The 16172-nt window shown below is 37.4% G+C and overlaps 2 protein-coding genes across 2 annotated transcripts in view; one reads left to right on the top strand and one right to left on the bottom strand.

Moving 5' to 3' along the window:
- The window catches only part of prickle3 (prickle homolog 3), a 49374-nt gene that overhangs the window by 31124 nt on the left and 2078 nt on the right, over window positions 1–16172 (bottom strand). The window contains exon 2 of the mRNA XM_077223780.1: window positions 7111–7193. Within this exon, the coding sequence (XP_077079895.1) occupies window positions 7111–7193 (83 nt within the window). The remainder of the gene's footprint in view (window positions 1–7110; window positions 7194–16172) is intronic.
- Window positions 12978–16172, top strand: part of rmi1 (RMI1, RecQ mediated genome instability 1, homolog (S. cerevisiae)) — a 362517-nt gene continuing 359322 nt past the window's right edge. Inside the window, exon 1 of the mRNA XM_077223819.1 lies at window positions 12978–13046. The gene's annotated coding sequence lies outside the window, so the exon portion shown is untranslated. The remainder of the gene's footprint in view (window positions 13047–16172) is intronic.

Genomic DNA, 16172 nt, shown 5'->3' with positions numbered 1-16172 from the left:
ACAAATTCAATTTTAAAATATATTAAAAAAGAAAACAGTTATTTTAAATTGTAATAACATTTCACAATATTATTGTTTTAACTGTATTTTTCCTCAAATAAATTCAGCGAGCATAAGAGACTTCTTCAAAAAACATTAACAAAACTTACCGCCCCTGAACTTTTAAACGGTAGTGTATATAAATTAAAAACACTTTGGGATTCAAATTTGAATAAAGCTCATAAAGTAGTTACTGGAAACACACTACTGATAAATGTTGCCAATACAGTAAGAGCATTGCTACTTTAAGTTACTCCCCAACAACACTGATCTGATTCTAAACCTAAAGAAAGATTAAAAGAGTGTGACATAATGAAAGGGAATGAGAAAAAGAGAGCAAGACAATGATTAAGTTAAAGCACTGAGACAGAAGAGGGAAATGCAGAGAGGAGGGTAAGTGTGGGAGTCTGATGGCTGTATTCCTGCAGTCTTGGCAGCAGAAGGACCTGAAAGGACTAATCTCATTAGTCGTACAGGAGGAATTAGGACACAAAATAGGGGGCCAGACGGGTGGGCATGGGGGAAAGAGTCTGTGAAGAAAAGAACCGAAGCAGAGTGGGTCGAATTGGAGGAAAATAAATTTTACCGCAATGGACAATAACGTCAGTGCAACGAACGTTGAATTTTTTACACAACGCTTGTTGAGCAGAATCTGAATAGGATACTTTACATAGATTAAAGCAGTTTCCCAACCACTGTGTTGTCAGATGTGCCGTGGAAAATGATCAAATGTTTTTAAAAATAAAATAAATGCTACGACTAACAATATAACGTAACTCTCAGGCCGAAACCTTTTATCTCTATTTTTAAAAATCAATGCTATTGGTCATCCTTTATACCTGTATGTGGGTTTTACAAATATTTAACCAATGAAAATTATTCGTAACCTCGTTCTGCACGCAGTTTGTAGAGAGATCTCTGCTGGTTTGCAATGCAAAGGTAAATAAAGAACTGATGTTTGAATAAGTACTGATTTTTCTTTACTCAAGAAACACTATTGGCCCTATCATACACCCAGTGTATCCAAGTGTTTATTGCTATTTTCAGCCCGACGCAGTTATCATTTTCACGTTCTGCACCACGTTGTTTAAATAGCACATGCATTTGCACCCATTTGTGCACCCATGGGCTGCTGGCCTGAAAACGAGGTGTGTTCAGCCGCATTGTCGGCGCGCTGCTAGTTTGAGGCAACCTTAATAGACTGCGGATCTTAAAGCGAGTTTAAAGTGCGCGAGCAGACCATCTACGGGACAAAGTGTGCACATGCGTTGTGGACCCGCCTATAGGCTTACTAACGCGCTCTTTAAATAAAAATAAAAAATATTGTTAAAAATATTGCAAATTTTTTTGTGTTATTTTCCTCGCTAGAGAAGCGTTCAGTTTTTCCGCTTGCAAATTCCTTCATGTAAATAGCGAATCCGCCATGGCGTGAGCGCAACTGGCTTTTAAACGGAATGGGAGATGAGACACTGATTGGTTTACTGCATGTTACACCCAAAACACACCCATTACTCATTAAAGGTGCTCTAAGCGATGTTGGGTGACGTCACTTCTTGTTGACGTTCGAAGTATTGTCAAACTAAACGGAGGCTGGCTAGACCCTCCCTCCTCCTCATCCGCGCACTAACCCCCCAAATCCTTCTGGTCAGTTATTGGCTGTTTGTTACATGACATAACAGTTTGTTATGTTTCGTGGTGCGGGTTAGCCCAGTTTGTTTTTGTTGCCGTTTGTGGAGCCTGGGGTGTCTGCAGAGTAGGGTTGTAACGGTATGAGATTTTTACGGTATGATAATCGTCTCAGAAAATATCATGGTTTCACGGTATACGGTATTAAAGAATCATTATTACTATAATCATCAGCTACAATGACCCTAAAATGAATGAAAACAGACAGGGTTTTTTGGTTGAACATGGTTTATTACAATAAACTTTTTTTAATGAAATTTTTTAATGAGTCTGTGAACTTTTATTTTGACAGGTTGTACTAAACTCCTATGAGTTTCAGTCAAGAGTGTATTTCACGATGATTCTTTTAAATGAAATTATGAAATGCTCATTTCTTTCTCTCAGAGCAGCTCTGGATATCTTCATGTGTTCACGTCGTCATATAGTGAGTGAGACAGCAGACGCTTTAAACATCATGAGCGTCACACATACTACAGAATATAGATTTACAGTATAGCAGTTTTTTGACACACACTCATATATCGATTTGATTTATTGCACAGCTATATTTTAGATTTATTCATCCATATATCAAATCGCGCATTTTTTGCGACATCTGCGTCAAAATGGAAATAATACGGCCTTGAGTTATAAATTGAACTTTATCTGCAGGGAGGGATGGTGTTCGCGAATATGGGAGAACATTCGACGTATCCTCCTTTTGCAGCCACTCTTCGTCCACATTTCTGGACACAACTGGATATCCACCTTCAAGGAAAACCCCGCGTTCGTTTTTTGGATACCCAAAGTATTCCCACACTGCAGATTTCAACTTTTTTTCTGCGGGGGAAAGAGATTAGAAATCGCAGCCTCTGTCTCAGAGATTTTCTCCGCTGTACATGCATGGGTGGAGTCTAAGCTCAAGTGGAAAGAAGTTGCATATGTGCAGGTGAGATCTGGTTTAATTTTTTTTCCAAAACCTTGGATAAGCAAATGTTCACGATATGATAATCATACATGTCAATATCATGATAAACCGCCATACCGGTATACCGTTACAACCCTAGACCGCGTTTTACAGTGTGTTCAGGGGACAGGCAGCTAGGGGATAGTGAGGAGATGTTTGCTGTATGTGACAAAAAAAAATTGGCCTAAAAAACGCGTGACATCGCTTAGAGCACCTTTAAGAGAATAGCAGTAGCGGTTTTTGGCACGGGCGAACCGGGCAGTCACCCAGGGGCGGCATTTTTTCATGACACATGGGGGCGACATGAGCAGTAAAAAAAAATCTGTTGAATGTCGAGTGCCAAATAAACACAGAGATGGACAGGAAAAGGTCAAAGCCATAAAAAAAAGAACAGAAGAAGAGGAGAAACGAGCAAAAGATAAAGGTATGCAACTATGTTCTCTCTGTATGATTACGGTATCCATGTCATGAATGAAGGGGTAATGTTAATTGGTGGGTATAACTCTTACGTTTGTTAGCCTTTTTGCTATAATGCTTGCTATGCTTATACAATAATAATTCGGTTTTAACTCAACAAAAACGAGATCTAATTTCACCATAATATTGTGCTTTGCAACAAAACTTTTACAAGTTCAGTTATTTATTTATTTCCATCAGTTGGGTTAACGTAAGGCCCTGTAATTTTCACATCTGTAGGTAGTTTCAAAGATTAACATTTGCTATTTATTTGCTACAACTCTATTTCCTGACAAAGTATAGTTTAACAAGTCATAACTAAAAGTGTGCCATGCATAGATTTCGAGGCAGTAACCAAAGAGCTAATGGTTTGTGTGATGAAGGATTTGTGCTATTTAGAATATTTTTTCTATATTTTATTAGTATATTATTTTATATTATTGTTGCTCTCTGCTCGTTACATTTTTTATATATCTGATTGTATATATTTTTGGCACATTTATGTATATAGTGTATATTTATTTAAGTTCTGATAACTTATATACTGTCATATTATGTGCAGAATTGTGTTCATTGTCTTTTGGCAAAGTTGGAGGTTTCCTGTTGTAATTGCAATAGTTAAATTACTGGATTCTCTTAAGTGTGTTTTTCAAAATGTTCTAATGAAGGATTTGTGCAATTGAGAAATAAAATGTTCTCATTCACTTATGTTGTTATAATAGAATATAACTGTTTGTGCAGAATTTTGTGTTTTTTTGTGAAGGGGGGTCTCGCCCAGGGTGTAATTCAATGTAGAACCGACACTGTAGAACTGGGACATCCCTTTTATAGCATGCGCCGGGGTGTTTTTCCCATCGTTAAACTAGCAAAAGTGGATTCAGAGATGTCCGAAGTGTGCTTGCCCCGTGCGCTTTAGACCATGTGCCTAGGTCGTTAAAATAGGGCCCTGTGTCTATAAAAGCTAATGTTTTTTGTATTATTTTGTATTTGAAGAGAGGAGAAGTGTTTAGCTGTATACTGTTTTAAATATCCTGTGCATATAGCGATTTCCTTATAGGCTAGCGCTTCATCTTCTATATCATGAGATTTAAAAGCGCACACATTTAGTGGGGTGCAGTGGGATTTTGTACATATCAAAACTCTGCTGTGGCAAAAAATAAAAAAAGGTTGGGAAACACTGGATTAAAGCAACACATTGTCAGATTAAAATGATGTAGTGCAGATCTAGATGTGATTGTTTCTGTGCTCTGGATTAGATTGTAGCATATGAATAGTGCTTGACTTGAAGAATGGGCAACCGATTCGATTTGGACTGATGTTGATGTATGACAGAAGTGCAGGCATGAGAGTAAAAAGCAGAAAGACACACACACCCACTAATTTAAGGTGAGAACAGAAGTCATGCGAACACATTCATTTACGGTAAAAAGTCCCCGATACATCCCTTAAAAATAGGCTTTTGCATGTGGTACGCTATCATTTTATTCAATGTATTTATTAGAATGATTATCTGTAAAAAAGAATGATCAAATCAATGATTCAAATCAATGTTGTTCTTTTGAGGTGTGTGTGTGTGTGTGTGTGTGTGTGTGTGTGTGTGTGTGTGTGTGTGTGTGTGTGTGTGTGTGTGTGTGTGTGTGTGTGATACATGAAACTGCAGTATGACTTCAGTAAAAAAGAATGATCATTACTATATTAAAGACAATGCCTCGCAGTTTGATTAAGAAAATAAATCTGATTTTCAAACCCCAGTTTACTTAAGTAGTTCATTGAGGCACAACCAAATTACATCAGAAATGATTTATTCATTAGGCAATCCTGCAAAAATCTATTTTGTGCATATGAAAGATAAAATCTCCAAGACTGTTACTAGCTCTGTCTATATTTTTGCACGTTATATCAAGCTTTCATGGGTTTTTAATTATCTTTTATTTGTATATATTTTAGGTTTCCTTTTAATTTGAGTTTAATTGTTTTTTAATTTACCTTTGTCCTTTTTTGTGGAAATATTTATTTTGCTTTAATTTAATTTTTATTTCAGTTTTAGTTTTAGTATTTATTATACTTCAACTTAAAGATATTCATTTCAGTAAGTTGCCAAGGCAACATTTTAAGTTTATTTTAATACATAATAACAATTTTAAATAGCTTTAGTTATTATTTACTTTAATCATTATTCAATAAACTTTGAAGATTTTATCTAAGTTCTAAAGACAATTTTCCCCCAACATACAGCTATGTGACTCATGTGACACACACACACACACACACACACACACACACACACACTGACACACACACACACACACACACACACACACACACACACACACACACACACACACACACACACACACACACACACACACACACACACACACACACACACACACACACACACACACACACACACACACACACACACACAGGAATGCCTCATGTCCTTTTGCATTCATTCCAGGTCATTGTCTGGCTTCTTCACACACCCGCTGGCAGTTGAAGGTAAGTATTTCTGAGGCGCGAGCGCGTATGTGTGTGTGTTTGTGTGTGTGTGTGTGTGTGTGTGTGTTTTAAAACATGGTCCAAATCTGACCCGACTGTGAGGACAAATGTTTGTTCAGTAGTCAACATTTGAAGTGGATCAAAACCTTTCAAATACATGAATTTTGTACCCGTTCTAGTCTTAGGACAACTTTGATAAACTTTTTTGATCCACTTCAAATGTTGACTACTGTACTTTCAGTCAAATACATATTAAAGGTGTGTACTCTTTTGTTATATTTTATGTTGTGTGGCCGATAGTTTTGGACTGCATACTGATGTGGATGTAGCCTAGCATCACTAAAGCAAAGGCTTACAAAAGCGGATGCCATTTTCTGATGCCCTATTCACGTGTGAATTTGCCACTTCTTTATGCCGCATTCAAAACTGTCTTATCACATGGGGGTTACTGAGACAAATCATCTGGTATTCGGTTAGTCATGTGACCAAGAAGAGAATAAAACAGCTTTTCTAGACTCCATGACAAGATAAAGTGCTATTCTTTAGGGATTTTTACAGTGGTAAACTGGTGCACAAGAAGTACTTGCCATGTGACTAATCAAACTATCAATCAGTCAATTCTGCTTTCTGAAAAAAGAGACATCAAACAGCTAAACTACAGCAGTCACATGGTCTATTTGTGATGGGTTTTTTGTTAAGAAAACACAGAAAAAAAGATCAACAGCTGGCATGTATTAACGTCACAAACCGCCCTTTGGATTCTTATATCTAAAATTAATCTGATGGAAACATAATCTACCGCTCTGAACTGGCTCTGAAGTATTTAAATATTTCCAAACCTACATTTTAGTGTTCTAGTGGCCATGACTTCAGAAATATTGTATTTACTGGTCAATGGGACTCCTCTGAATATTTTTAAGTGTGGATAATTTTTGGCTGCCTCATAAACTTATTGCCAGATGTAAAAATCAAGGGTCCTGCAGATGACACTAGCATATGAGAGCGGAGAACGCAAACACACACACTACAGCTCCTAATTCTTCAGCTGATGGCTTGTCTAATGGCGTACAGTGAAGACTGGTTAGTGTAAACACTGTGCGGCTCTTATTACCTGCTCTGGAAATATGATTAGACATCTTGCGTTACACACAAGCATCTCAGGTCTCACACAACGTAACGCGCACACGAATCTTTTCCTGACCGACTGCAGTTAATCGGCGCTGTCTTCCATGCTTTCCTGTTCCTCTAGGAACTTCATTTCAAAACAAACACATACCTAAAACAATAATCCGAGATGTTATGTCTGAGGATGTTATGTTTCCGTCTGCAGACTGTCAGGCCAGGGACGAATGTCCTTCGAAAGTAAGTCAAGGGGTGGGATCCCTGGCCTAGCGGTTAGTACACAAGATTTGGCAGTAAAAAGGAAGGACAAGGACTTTTTCCTCATCTAGTATGGAACAGTTTTAGCGCTCCAGTCTTACCTCCATCCGTGCATGCGGAAGCCAGGACACTGTTCTCCACAGCGCATACACGGCTGCCCCCTGTCCGGATCCTCATCCTCGGTCTGCGAGAGAGAATTACAGACGTTTTCAATATTATTTACTTCATAATTTATACCCCAAAAGTCTAGAAAACTGAAACAAACAATGATGTCCCACTATGTAAAATTTCACAGTGCAGGTTGCTTTTTGCGAATCTCTCTGCTGATGATGTCATAACAAAAACTTGTGAAAATGTGTTCTTAGAATGTACGGAATAAGATTAAGCTAAAATAAAATAAAAATAAAATTGATTAAATATGTTCTTTGGGTACTGTATGTAGGTGGGTTTTATAAATACACTCTCTGACATACTATATACATCCAGCTGACGTTGTCATTTGACGTGTATTTTCTGACCAAAAACATACCAAAAACATAATTAAAAATAATTCACTCAGATGTCGTCAAAAGGAGAGTTCACTCAAAAAATCAAAACTGTCTTAATTTACTCATTTATGTTGTTTATAGATATAAAAGAATATCTTAAAATAAAGTCATTAAAAATACATTTTCATTTTTGGGTGAACCATCCCTTTAAACAAATACATTGTAACCACAATTGAACTTTCTTGGTAATTATGGTGATTTTATTTGAAAAGTGTTGTATGGATCAAGGTTTAGCGGCATACATTTTTTTTGTGAAACGACTTTTCAAAAAAAAAAAAATGAATGTGTTGGTGACGCATATAATAGCCTATCCCAAATAAGATTATTTGTTTTTCAAGGTCTGCGAGTCCAACAGGGCCGGATTAGCATGAGGACTAGGCAGGGTTAAAGCCTAACTCGCCATCAGGAGCACCAGAACTGGATATTAAGTTATTTTATTTACTGGCGCGCATGAGAAACAAACACCAAAAGCCAAGTGATGAATTGGCATCTGATCAAAGATACGTACACACATCCAGCAGTTGCAGCGTGAGACTGGTGTAGGTGCTATTGCCTCTCTATTGAAGTGATAACCAGCACCAGTCACTTGACCCATTTGAATTTATGTGAACCTTGAAGGCTCTGGGGTAAACAGATCCAAATAGCTGAAAGCAGATCCAATAGCTCTGGCCATGTAAACTGCAGTTTCCATTTTGACAGCAGATTTGGACAAAAATGCCATTTAGTTTTAGTCATATTTTAGTCATCTAAATTGTTTTAAGTTTTAATTGACTAAATTATGATATTATTATTTTAGTCGACTAAATCTACAGAGACCACTACAATTGGTGTGCATACTCTTTGCATCTCTGTATGTTGGAGATTTGATTTGTTTTTAAATACTATTTTTTTCCTATGGTAGATAGAGTTGTTAACCTGAGAAGCCAGACAGATGTTGGGTCTGGGAACACACCATTGGCAGGGCTCAATCCGAGGCGCGGGACAAACGGTTGTCTATCAAATTCCCTCTGCACACAATAGGATAGCGCTACAACCAACCAGAGCAACGAAGGAGGTGACGAAATCAGAGCGATGGACTTAAGTGCCGTTCTTTGTTATTTTCTTTAAAAAAAGCTTAACTCCAAGTCTTCCAGAATCGCGTCCAAAGCCGGTTTGAAAGACCGCTGTTCACCATCTTCTTCTATGTAGCAGGGAACTCGTGCGGAACCGTCGCAACTCTGCCGTCATTATGTTAAGCCCCGCCCACTGTCTCGATACACGATGTGATTGGCCTGACTAGAGTTTGGTTTTTCCAGCTCGCAAGCCAACGGAGTTGCTAGACGACACTGGCTGCAAAATAAAATTTGCGGCCGCTAGGGTGAATCTAGATTTCTAGGCTTGAGTGTTGTGGCACCAAGATAGGCTACTATGAAGGGGGCCCTTGTGTTTGCTAAAGAGCCAGGGCCCTGTGTGTTCTTACCCCAGTCCTGAAATCCAACACTAGTTTCTCCAACACAACACACAGTACCAAAGGTGGAATGCAGGTAGAGTATCTACAGTACAACTCCACTTCAGGCTGTGTTTAGCCTCAAGGTCTTCTGCTTGTTTGTGGGAACAAATAAAGCAATAAAACTGAGAACTTGTTCTTCAAAACCTCCAAGTGACGTGATTAGGGTGTTTGAAATCTTTGACGTGCCTATACGACAAGACGACAACAGCCATAAAACTTAAACACCTGGTTTGCTCTTTCGCACATACAGAGGGCGAACCCAGAGTCTTAACATGCTTGATGCTTTTTGTTCTTCAGATAGGCTTCATAAGGACAGAAATTGGTATCAAGTTGTTTATATTATAGTATGCCTTCACTGTACCATGGTACAATTAGTTGAGAACAAATTATAAGCAAGAAATGAAAACCTAGACTCAAAAATAGACTATGCACTTAATTTGACAAAACAAGTTTTAGCATATGTCATGACAATGAAATGCAAGTTCATTACACTTTTGTTAAACATAATTTGAAGTTCTTAGTCAGGATTAATGCAGACGAGAAACACTAATAAGCTTTGTGTACTATGAAAGCGGCGTCAGGATGAGCGAGTGTGAGGGAGAGCCGGACGGCGGCCTCTTGTCGCCAGGAACGAGAGATCTATGGAAACACGCGTGCTAAAACAAACACTGCCCGTAAGATCAGTGAACTCTAACACTTCACTGAACCGAGACCAGACCATTGCTATTCACTGCTGAGAGAGAGAGAGAGAGAAAGCGAGTGTGTGTGGACAGGATCTTTGAGTGTTTTTTCTTCTCTGAATAGTTAATTGCATTAGCCTGTTTGAAAGAATGAATAGGATAGAAGGGGGAGGTATGAGAAAAAAAATGATCTCACAAGCGTTTATTCTGTGTCGCCTTGTACAGACAAAACTGTAGATAGTCCAAGAGTTCTGAGAAAAACAAGATTGCCACGTTCACAAATTAAGATCTGGCATCAAACTGGTAGAGTTATAAAAAGAAAAACCTGCCATTCAGGTCCAAAGCTGGTAATGTTCATGAATTTGATTTTAATGTACTATTATGAACTGAAAGAATTGAAGGCTGCATTGTATTGCAGTTACAGTATACAAGACAACAATCAATGCATAAATGTGGGTTTGAATTACATTACTTTTTTGTATTTATTTTATTTATAAGATTGATATTATTAAAAAGATTAATCAGTGACATTTATCCCAGACCAATATACTTAATCTAAAGCATAAGTCAGTCAGTGTTACACAGACTTTTGGGAAATACCCAAAAGGGCTTTTCACACTGCGCTTAACCCTTGTTTATCGTCGTTCTAAACACCGCTTTTAACTCTGGGTAAAGGAACGTTTCAGCGGTTAGCACCGCTTTTTACACGGGAAACCATTGAAACCCCCTCTTCCGGTGCTCTAAGCAATGTCACGCGTTTTTTAGGCCAAAATATTTGTTGTCACACACAGCAAACATCTCCTCACTATCCGCTAGCTGCCTGTCCCCTGAACACACTGTAAAGAAACGCGTTCTCTGCAGACACCCCAGACTCCACAAACAGCAACAAAAACAAACTGGCCTAACCCGCACCACGAAACATAACAAAATGTTCCAGCCAATAACCGACAAGAAGGGTTTGGGGGCGGGGTTTGGGGGGTTAGTGCGCGGATGAGGAGGAGGGAGGGTCTAGCTAGCCTCCGTTTTGTTTGACAATACTTTAAACGTCAACAAGAAGTGACGTCACCCGACATCGCTTAGAGCACTTCTAAGGCTGATTTATACTTCTGCGTCAGACCAACGCCGTCGGTTTCCATTTGTACTTCTGCGTAGTGGTTTGCGCTGACGTGCAATTACACATGAGAGGGAGCATGTGAAACCCGAGGGAGGGGTTCTACGAGGTGTGAGTTGTGCACTTACTTTGAAAACTAAGCAATCATCGTGTCGATCGTCGCGTACCATGCGGTGACCAATGACGTGTGATAAGAATAGTGACATTTTTCGTCGAAGTTTACACAAATACTAATTGTTGTATTAATTGACTAAAATGTTGCATTAACCAGTATGTTATTGTTGTTGTTATTATTATTATTATAGCCATGTAAATAATTTTCAAGTTCAGTGCACTGATAATATTTGCATTCAATTAGAAGTAGCAAAAAAAAAAGAAGGTAAAACGTATTTATTGGATGCAATTGTTTCAATTTACAAACCAAGCAATGAAGACACAAAAATAAACAATCTGAAGTGGGGGGTGATGGCGCAGTGGATAAGACACATGCCTTTGATGTGAGAGACTCGGGTTCGAATCCACTGTGAGACACCAATGTGTCCCTGAGACACTTAACCCCTAGTTGCTGCAGAGGCGTGCGACCTCTGAAATATAGCAATTGTAAGTCGCTTTGGATAAAAGCGTCAGATAAATGTAAATGTAAGTCAAGTAAATGTAATTACAAACTCTCATAAGCTGATAGTGTGTTGAGGAAGCTCTAGGAACAAACAAACACATGACACAGGATGACTGCCCAAAATGTAACAAGGCAAAAGAGCCGGTAGCAGTCTTTAATTGGACTTGTTACTGATGTAACAATATGAATTTGTCAATTTATGTAACCTGGAAAGACCCTTTGAGATAAAGTGTGTCTTCTACCAAGGCTACCAAGATGTTAGAACGTTAAAGCTAGACGTATAGCAACAGAAAACCAATCGCCTACATATTTGCATGCTTTGTACAGTCACAGAAACATTGTGCATTTTATATAAACAGTAAATTCGGTGTTTGAGAGGAAAATGTCAAATACTGACAGAAGACACGTCAATTTGATAAAAGAAGAGACCGTTTAATTTATTCTTACCTTTATAGTCCAAAGTAAGTATCCATTCAGTATAAACTCAATAGTAGGCTACAGTCGGCAATAAGAGGATGTGCAATGCTAGCTTTTATGTAAACAGGTCGCGTGCTGCGTTCATCCAATATGACCCCGCAAATATGCAAATAAGAACGTTAACCTGGGGTTTAGGAATGTACAATGTAAAAAGTCAGTTTATGAATACCCAGGATTAATTGTTAACCCCGAGTATTTTATGAGGAGTGTGAAATGTAAAGCAAGATAACCCAGGATTCAGTTTTCCTGGTGTTTAGGATGACCCAGGGTTAACCATTTAAAGTGTGAAAAGCCCTAAAGTAACTCAATAACTGAAAAATAACCAAAATTCTAGGGCTGAACGATTATGGAAAGAAATCTAATTGCGATTTTTTTTAACCAATATTGCGATTGCGATTTAATATGCGATTACTTTTTAAGTTCTTTACCTTCTGTATTAGTCGACAAAGACAAGCAATAAATCATTGTACAGCAGGGATGGGAATCTTTAGGCAGCTCATGATCCAATCTAATTTTTTTCTTATTAATTAATCTTAATAACACTTAAAATATGTATTTAATTACATGTGTAAATAAATATACATACTTAAAAAAAAAATATATATATATATATATATATATATAAACACATTTAATTAAAGCAATTACATGTTAAGAATTTTAAATAGGCTATAAACTAATATAGCTTCAAAATATAAGAGCTAGTAGGCTAAATAAAGAGGAACAAAAAAAACGTTACAAGCAATAAACAAAGAGTGCTTTCAGTATTTAAAAGTAGGCTGTCTGAACGTTTTCCATTCAAGAGCTGGAGTGATTGGCGTCATGCCCATTCAAACGTGCCCCCTCAGATTTTTCCTCCCCGATAATTTTTTTGTCACAACTTTATTCCTATTATGCTCCAAAATTACCAGAGCCTATAACGACTCAAATATACTCTTCTGGATGTGTAATAAATCGGTCAGCATCAGCCCGCCCCTTTTTCCTAATATGGTGTCTGTGTATATCAAATCTAGAGCGCTACACGCGTAGCGCTGTAGAGTCTTTGCTGTGTGTGTTCAAGCAACTCACTCGTCTCGCACGTTGAGCTGGCAATGTTTTACAGATGGTCTTGAAGTGGTAATTTGGCAAAGCAACAAATCGGCATTCAATTAGTTATCGGATGATATTAAAAGGTAGTGGGATTATTTGTGGTTGACCTGGAAATTTTAACTTGATCAAAAAGTTATGGATTTGATATTAGCTGCGAATTCAGAGCATTAACTTAAGTTGTGTCAGTGTGACGTTATCGATAGCTCGCCTAGTCTAACCGTAAACTAGTTGTCAAACTTCTTTCAAAGTCCTTCATCATATTAATATTAAAATAACTTAATTTCAGAGCACCACAAAGTCAGACCTCAGCACCTTTATGTACCTTTAATGTAAGATCGTTCTTAGGTCACATACCAATTTAAAATCATAACATAAAAACTGCAATGTTACTGTTTTTAAAATCATGTGTAGTAGGCCTAAGTGTACAGTAAGTGTATGTGTAAACATGCTTTAATGAAGTAGACTTCAAAAGCTTTTGAATTTGAGCTTCCAGTTCTTTCTTCAACTTGTCTTTTGCATAAACTTACAAAATAGATACTTTAACTTAGTCCTCAGATAGAGGAGGGTTGCTGCAAGCTCCGTTAAGGTATTTCTGTCCCTCCCAAACTGCATTGAAATGGTATGTATAGCAGCCATACTTTAAACATTTTCAGGGGGAGAAACCCCCTGACCCCTCCTAACATGATCATATCACCCGTCAGGAAACAATTGCGATGTCTCAGATTGTGCCCCCCCAGAATTTTGGCTTGCATGACGCCCCTGGTTCGAGCAGTGTCGTGTGTGTGTGTGTGTGTGTGTGTGTGTGTGTGTGTGTGTGTTTGTGTGTGTGTGTGTGTGTGTGTGTGTGTGTGTGTGTGTGTGTGTGTGTGTGTGTGTGTGTGTGTGTGTGTGTGTGAGAGAGAGAGAGAGAGAGAAATTAGAAGCAAGCAGAATACGGTTGTTTCTAAAGCACGCGCAGCGTCATCACGCATGTGTGTTTAAAAACTAAGCTCAGACTCGATTCTGAAATTCTCTGAATCGATCCAGAATTGTCGGAGGGAGAATAAATAACACAATATCACATACATTAAAAATAAACTGTTCTTTCCTGTATGCCAGACCTATGCGTAGCGTGCCAAGTTGATGCTTGATCTGCAGACTGCTTTTCTCTCGCGTGTCACGTGACCAGTGTGATCGCAGCTTTTGCGGTTACAAAATCGTGTTTCATATCGCAATATTATCGCAAATGCAATTAATCGTTCAGCCCAACAAAATTCCCAAAGTAATGCAAATAAGGAAAGTAACAAACATACTAAAAGTAACAAAAGGAAACAAACTATGGTTATTACAGGTAATTTATTCTATTATGCCTAAAGAAAGAACTAGGGTTGGTTATCGTTTGAATTTTAACGATTCTGATTCCAATGAGGTAAAGAAAATACAATCTTAGATATAATTCACATTTAGTCTTATTGCAAAACATTTATTTGTAGCTGAACATCATGACCAAAAATCAACAGGCTAAAGAACACTTACGCAAGGAACGTTTGCCTGTGGTTTAAAAATACCATAGAAAAACAACTAGCCTAGCCTAACTAACATACATTTCAAGCATTATGAAAGACAAGTAAACACTCAGTAATTAAAAAGAGTAGTCTTGTGCTTGAATGGTTTAAAATCGCATTGAAATGCTCAAAAAGGAATCGATAAGAGGAATCGAAATTTTTATTTTATAACAAGTATCCGATTCCTGACCTCAAGTATTCCATTCCAGAATAGGAATCGATTTTCAATTCCCTATCCTAGCAAGAACCAGTACTCAGAAAAGCACAAAAACAAACAAAGGACAAAACACAAATTTGGAAGTTCTCAAGTACAAAAAGTAACATGTAAGGTAAGTTACAAAAGTAATGCAAGTACAAAAAGTAACATGTAAGGTAAGTTACAAAAGTAATGCAAGTACAAAAAGTAACATGTAAGGTAAGTTACAAAAGTAATGCAAGTACAAAAAGTAACATGTAAGGTAAGTTACAAAAGTAATGCAAGTACAAAAAGTAACATGTAAGGTAAGTTACAAAAGTAATGCAAGTACAAAAAGTAACATGTAAGGTAAGTTACAAAAGTAATGCAAGTACAAAAAGTAACAAAAGTAATGCAGAATTAGAAAAGAAAGTAAGGAAATTAACAGTAATGTATAAAGTAATGTAATTAACAAAAGTGCTAGAAGTAGCGCAAGTATGTAAAGTAAGGAAAGTAATGAATGAAAGTACAAGTAATGTAAGTAATAAAAGTGCTAAAAGTAGCACAAGTATGTAAAGTAAGGAAAGTAATGAATGAAAGTATAAGTATTGTAAGTAATAAAAGTGCTAAAAGTAGCACAAGTATGTAAATTAAGGAAAGTAACAAAAAAGTAATGTAAGGAAGGTAATCATAAAAGTGCTAAAAGTAACACAATTAAGGAAAGTGATGAATGTAATGAAATGAAAGTAATGCAAGTATTAAAAGTGCTAGTAACACAAGGGTTAATAAAAATAAACGTATTTTAACTATAAAATTTGCCTTTTTAGAATGCCGTTTTAAGCGAAAGATGCTGCAAAAGATGTTCTAGTGAATGTTTACGTTGAAAAACAATGGGAAAAGTAGAGCAGCGGAAAAATGTGTTCTGTGTGAACAGCCCCTAAAGCAAGTATGTAAAGTAATGAAGTCAGGAAAGTAATCGAAGTAATAAAAGTGCTAAAAAATAACACAAGTGTGCAAAGTAACGAAAGTAGCAAAAGTACAAAAATGAACATAAGTAACCTGAGAAAGAATAGAAGTGAAACAGGTAATGACGGGTGACGTAAGTAAGGTAAATAACAAAAAGCAACAAAAGTGCAGAGCGCAATGTAAATAAAAATGCAAGTAAGAGAAGTACAGAATTTAACACATGTAAAAACAGTAAAGCATGCAAAGAGAGCAACAAACGTACAAAAAATACTTTCATAAAGACAAAACAATGACTTAATAGCCAGTTTAGCAGAGTTAACTCTCAAAGGTTATTGTGCAGATTGCTGTGGAGACATTTGCAGAGATAAGATAACATGAAAAAGCCTAAACCAAAACAAACTATGACGTGTACAGTCTATGCGGAGAAACATACTATGACCTGACGGTTTTATGTCCCGTCTCTTACGG

This window comes from Siphateles boraxobius, unplaced genomic scaffold (genome assembly GCF_051911475.1).
Source record: "Siphateles boraxobius isolate OS27281-9 unplaced genomic scaffold, OSU_SipBor_1 9, whole genome shotgun sequence".
Taxonomy (NCBI): Eukaryota; Metazoa; Chordata; class Actinopteri; order Cypriniformes; family Leuciscidae; genus Siphateles; species Siphateles boraxobius.
This window is presented reverse-complemented; position numbering and strand designations above follow the sequence as displayed.